The sequence below is a fragment of the Oncorhynchus mykiss genome, chromosome 23 (assembly GCF_057628025.1).
Source record: "Oncorhynchus mykiss isolate SJ-2025 chromosome 23, ASM5762802v1, whole genome shotgun sequence".
NCBI lineage: Eukaryota > Metazoa > Chordata > Actinopteri > Salmoniformes > Salmonidae > Oncorhynchus > Oncorhynchus mykiss.
Genome location: NC_143044.1, coordinates 14,811,240 through 14,817,239, shown reverse-complemented (window position 1 = coordinate 14,817,239; position 6,000 = coordinate 14,811,240). Strand labels below are relative to the sequence as shown.

At 43.0% G+C, this 6,000-nt stretch overlaps 1 protein-coding gene across 2 annotated transcripts in view; it reads right to left on the bottom strand.

Moving 5' to 3' along the window:
• Nucleotides 1–288: 288 nt before the first annotated feature.
• Nucleotides 289–6,000, bottom strand: part of LOC110502474 (SH3 and PX domain-containing protein 2A) — a 100,007-nt gene continuing 94,295 nt past the window's right edge. For both annotated transcript variants that reach the window (XM_036959993.2, XM_036959992.2), the window contains 2 exons: nt 5,096–5,215; nt 289–4,942 (listed from right to left, as the gene is read on the bottom strand). In XM_036959993.2, the coding sequence (XP_036815888.2) occupies nt 3,041–4,942; nt 5,096–5,215 (2,022 nt within the window). In that variant the 3' untranslated portion in view covers nt 289–3,040. The remainder of the gene's footprint in view (nt 4,943–5,095; nt 5,216–6,000) is intronic.

Genomic DNA, 6,000 nt, shown 5'->3' with positions numbered 1-6,000 from the left:
ATAGTATCAAGTCTTTCCCGATATGAGTTATGAGTAGCACCAGGTGGGTCATTGTTTTATGCATTTGCGCTGCTGCCTGCAAGCCCCTTGTGGTATAAATAAAGGATTTTAAATGTAATTGATTTGTTCCCTCTCGGAGAAGATCACAATTTAAGTTATTGGAATTAGAATTGCTATTCAACACATCGCTGAGGTTTGGTTTTGAAAGCAAATGCAAAGCCTCAATTCCAATATTCAAGTCAAATATTTAATCCTCTGGTAAATGAAATGGAATAATGGAAGTGCATAAGCAGCTCATCATTTATTTGTATTTTTTTTTACAACCTAGCAAACACCTTAAAAGGTAGTTAATTAAAATGTACTTACTAGAAGAAGACGATTCTGAAGAGCAATTTTTTTTTTAGATTTACCACTCCTTCAAATATACAGTAGGCTGACTTATTTTGTCACAAGACCAGAGCAGAAATACACTTCTAAGGTGGCGAATGATACATACTTTACGTATAAGACATTAGGTAGAGTGTCATCAAGAAAATCATGAAACATTGATAAAGAATTACATTAAAGCTACAGTCAGCAACTTGGGAAGCTGTTTAATGGTTCTGTTCAATTCTTCATATTTACCCATTGAATCTGGAAGAAAATTCTTATAAATGCCTTCAGCACAACTGTCTGTCTTTGTCATACACCAAAATTGTCCTAGCCCTATCCCTCAGCTGCACCCAAAACAAGTGGCAGGGACACAGTTTTGTTTATTTTTGTTTTTCAAATCTCAGACTGTAGCTTTTAAGAGGTTTCAAATGACTTACATGCTGTAATGAACTGATAGAACACATTCACAAAGCTCTACAACAAGATGCCATACACACAACGCCATATGAAACAATACTACATGAAATATACATTGAGCTTCATAACAAAGTGACTTAAAAACATGCACAAGACATTCTGCAGATGACATTTAACATATGAGAAGGTGTAGCAACAGACCTTTTAAATACAACATACAAAGCATTTCAAGATAAATGTTTACTTAAACAAAACATTTTAAACATGCAAAAAGCTTTAAAGGTCCAGTGCAGCCAAAAACTACATTTTTCTGTGTTATATATACAATGCATTCGGAAAGTATTCAGACCCCTTGACTTTTTCAACATGTCGTTGCATTATAGCCTTATTCTAAAAATAAAAAAATCCTCGTCAATCTACAAATTATACCCCATAGTGACAAAGCAAAAAAAGGTTTTAAGATATTTTTGCAAATAAAAAATAAAAAACTGAAATATTACATTTCCATAAGTATTCAGATCCTTTAGTCAGTACTTTGTTGAAAACCTTTTGGCAGGGTACAGCCTTGATTCTTCTTGTGTATGAAGCTACAAGCTTGGCACACCTGTATTTGGGGAGTTTCTTCCATTCTTCCCTGCAGATCCTCTTAAACTCTGTCCGGTATGAAGGGGAGTGTTGCTGCACAGCTATTTTCAGGTCTCTCCAGAGATGTTCGATTTCGTTCAAGTCCAGGCTCTGGCTGGACCACTCAAGGACATTCAGAGATTTGTCCCGAAGCCACTCCTGCGTTGTTTTGGCTGTGTACTTTTGGTCGTTGTCCTGTTGGAAGGTGAACCTTAATCCCAGTCTGAGGTCCTGAGCGCTCTGGAGCAGGATTTTATCAAGGATCTCTCTGTACTTTTCTCTGTTCATCTTTCCCTCAATCCTGACTAGTCCCCCAGTCCCTGCCACTGAAAAACAACCTCACAGCATGCTGCTTCCACCCCCATGCTTCACCGTAGGGATGGTCCCAGGTTTCCTACAGACATTATGCTTCGCTAGGCATTCAGGCCAAAGAGTTCAATCTTGGTTTCATCAGACCAGAGAATCTTGTTTCTCATGGTCTGAGAGACATCGAGGTGCATTTTGTCAAATTTCAAGCGGGCTGTCATGTGCCTTTTACTGAGAAGTGGCTTCCGTCTGGCCACTCTACCATAAAGGCCTGATTGGTAGAGTGCTGCAGAGATGGTTGTCCTTCTGGAAGTTTCTCCAATCAAGGGACTCCAATCAAGTTGTAGAAACATCTCAAGGTTGATCAATGGAAACAGGATGCACGTGAGCTTAATTTCAATTCTCATAGCATAGTGTCTGAATTCTTATGTAAACACGTTTTTAAAAACCTGTTTTTGCTTTGTCGTAATGGGGTATTGTGTGTAGATTGCTGAGGACTTCCTCCATTTTAGAATAAGGCTGTAACGTAACAAAATGTGGAAAAGGGGAAGGGGTCTGAATACTTTGCAAATGCACTGTATATATATTTACACTCTATAATGTTGGAATAATTCTGTGAAAATTTAAAAAATAATGCCCTTTTAGAGTTAATGCTATTTGAGTAAATTAGTTAATAAATCAATTGCTATTTGCTATTTTTGTTTATTTTTGACTATTTTAATTGAAAACAATCACAGTAAGCTACTTAATTTTTACCCAGAAATGATTTGATATTGAGATAAAATGTCTGCGTTGGACCTTTAAAGAAGAAATCATAAAAAAACATTAAATGATCAAATATCATTAGAAGTGAATAATTTGTAGCCCATTGGAGATCATTAAGTAATGTTATCATATCACAAAATCTCACCATGATCAGCCAAAGCTGTCCAAAGCTCCAAAGATTATTCTTCCATTTTGGATTAAAAAGCACATTTCATCAAATCGACCACTTTGTTTAATTATTTAATTATTATTATATATATTTGATTGACCTTTTGCTGATTTTAATGCCAAAGGTATTTGTTCCAACCCCCGGCTGTCTGTGAATAGATAAAATCCTGTCAAAAAAGTATACTTTGAAGTATTTTCTTTGTCACTTCAGATTAGAATAATAAAATGTCAAGTAATTATATGCAGGATTGGTTGGCCACCCTACTGTAAATGGTCTCTTCTGATTTCCATCTTTACACTGTAAAAAAACAGTGTCTTTCCATTTCCATTTCCACTGTCTTCCATGGTCTCTGACCTGATTGCACATGCACTGAATATTAGTGTGTCACTAGCTCTTCCTTTCCAGGTAATTTGAGGGGACCCAGCCTTTTCGAGGTCGACCTCCGTCCAGGATCTGGCAGTACCACCACCCATTAGGGTTCCTCTCCAGAACCTCCAGAGTCGTTCCTTCGGGGAACCCCATGGTCTCCTCATCACCATGGTAATCCGCTATGGAGACATACACCTCACGGAGGTTGTTGTGGATGACGTGGGTTTTGGGTTTCACCGTGGAAATAGGTAGACCGTACCTCTGAGTCCCCCGGCCCAGTGATTCGGAGCTTCCCGTGCCGGGTCTGTTCCGGTTTGCCATGTTACCATTCGGCACTGGGCACCGCGGGGTAGTACCAAAGGAAGCATTGCGGCGCAAGGTGGGACTAGAGCGTGGGTGGTCAGTGGAGTTGAGTGACTCACCCCTCCTAAGGGAGCCTACTGGGTTTGGCCCGTCGATGATTGGCTTGGAGATGAAGACAGACTGAGGCCTGACCACCTGCTGCTGTTTCAAAACATTCTTCTGCGAGCCATTGTACAGGCCAAAGGGCTTGGAGGGGATGGGTGGTATGCTCCTCTTTAGGCTCTGGTTGATGTTGTTCAGGGCCTGGACTCTCTGCTCATTCTTCTCCAGGCTGTTGGACTTGCTCAGGCTGCCCAGTCTGGTAGGTGTGCCATCGGACTCTGACCCAGCTTTGTCGTCTAGCTGCCTGACAGGCTCCAGGTAGTAGGTTGGAGCCCAGCCCTCAGTGTCGCCCAAGCGGACGTACCACCAGCCGCTCTCCTGCTTCTCCAGCACCTCCACTTCCACCCCGGGAGGGAAGCTCATCTCTGAGTCCTGGACCTTCTCATAGGCCTCTGTGGTGCGGTAGAGACTGCAGCCCTCGTCTGAGTCTCCCCGGCTGCCTTTAGAATAGATGGAGGAGATGTCTGAGGTGCTGTGGGAGGACACAGAGTCCTCAGAGGAGATGACAGAGGCTGTTTCAAAGTCTTCTCCTCTGGAGCCCTTCTTCAGCTGGCCTGTCGGCCTAAGTTGTCTCCGGAGGCTGCCGATGTCCATTTTCTCTGCACTGGAGGCCTTGGCTAGCTGGGGCTTAGGCCTGACCAATGGCTTAGGTTTGGTGGAGGACTTGGTGGAGCCCATCTTGTGCTCCTCTTTGTCCTTCTTGGGCCTGGACTGCTTGGAGAGATCTGGGTTGGACTCTGTAGAGGCAGGTTTGGAGCTGGATGCCCCGGCCTCTGCTTTCGTTTGAGACAGGGACTGGCTGCCGTTCAGCTGGATCGTCTTCCCTTTTCTCCTTGCCCCAAACATGGAGTAAGAGTTTTCAGCTTTGCTAGTCTCCAACGGGGCACTAATCTTCAGGAAGTCTGAGTCGCCACTGGATTGTGTATAAGGCATCTCTATGAAAGGCATGAAGCAGTCATTCTCATAGATACACTCCTCTCCCTCAGGCTCCTCCACTTCCTGCCCCACGTCCTCGGACGACTCGCCCATCTTGAAGGAGGCGCTATGGAGAGAAGAGGACGGAGATGGCTTGGAGGAAAGGTGAGAGCTCTTCTCTGAGGAGCTATCCTCGTTCTTCCCATCCGCTGAGGACCCATCTGTTCTGAGGAACTCAAACTCTGACTCCAGATCAAACCCAATGGCAGGAATATCATATTCTGGCTCCTCGTACACAGGCCTTCCGGGAGATGCAGGGGACTCTTGAGCCTCGGAACCAGGACTGCTGGTAGGGACAGTCTCCTCAGAGTCCTGCTTCTTGACGGGCGGGGCTGGGGGCGGGACTTTGGGCCGGCTCAGAGTGCTGGTTCTGCGGTTTAGGTTGGGCTTCTTTCGTTTGTCGATGTAGGAGCAGGGAGCCCAGCCCTCTTTCTCACCAATCTGGATATACCACCAGCCACCAGAGTTCTTCTCGATCACCTACAAGACAGAACAGAAAGAATGCATGGGTAAGAATAGGCCTCATCAACTACATGCAGTATCTGTTAATTTCAGTAATTTACCTGAACAAGGTCAAAAACAATAACACATTGGACATGCATGCACTCCAAAATATACATAAAAGAAGCTTACATCTGCTTTCTGCCCTCCATTAAAACTGATGCCATCTGAAATGACGGACTGGAACTCTGCAATGGTGTAGTACTCTGCTTCGACAGTAGGGGGCTCTGGTGGCGAGGGTAAATTTAATCCCTGAGTGGAAAAAATGTTACAGCATTATGTGTATTGCACAGCTGATACTGTTAAAAGGAAACAATAATAATTGGCCATAGAGTTCAACTTCCAATTTAAATAACGATCCTGTTAGATGTCGATTTCCCCCTAAATAGACATACCCTCAAGTAATTATTTATCATTAAAAGGCAATGAACTATACAGTGCCTTGTGAAAGTATTCGGCCCCCTTGAACTTTGCGACCTTTTGCCACATTTCAGGCTTCAAACATAAAGATATAAAACTGTATTTTTTTGTGAAGAATCAACAACAAGTGGGACACAATCATGAAGTGGAACGACATTTATTGGATATTTCAAACTTTTTTAACAAATCAAAAACTGAAAAATTGGGCGTGCAAAATTATTCAGCCCCTTTACTTTCAGTGCAGCAAACTCTCTCCAGAAGTTCAGTGAGGATCTCTGAATGATCCAATGTTGACCTAAATGACTAATGATGATAAATACAATCCACCTGTAATCAAGTCTCCGTATAAATGCACCTGCACTGTGATAGTCTCAGAGGTCCGTTAAAAGCGCAGAGAGCATCATGAAGAACAAGGAACACACCAGGCAGGTCCGAGATACTGTTGTGAAGAAGTTTAAAGCCGGATTTGGATACAAAAAGATTTCCCAAGCTTTAAACATCCCAAGGAGCACTGTGCAAGCGATAATATTGAAATGGAAGGAGTATCAGACCACTGCAAATCTACCAAGATCTGGCCGTCCCTCTAAACTTTCAGCTCATACAAGGAGAAGACTGAT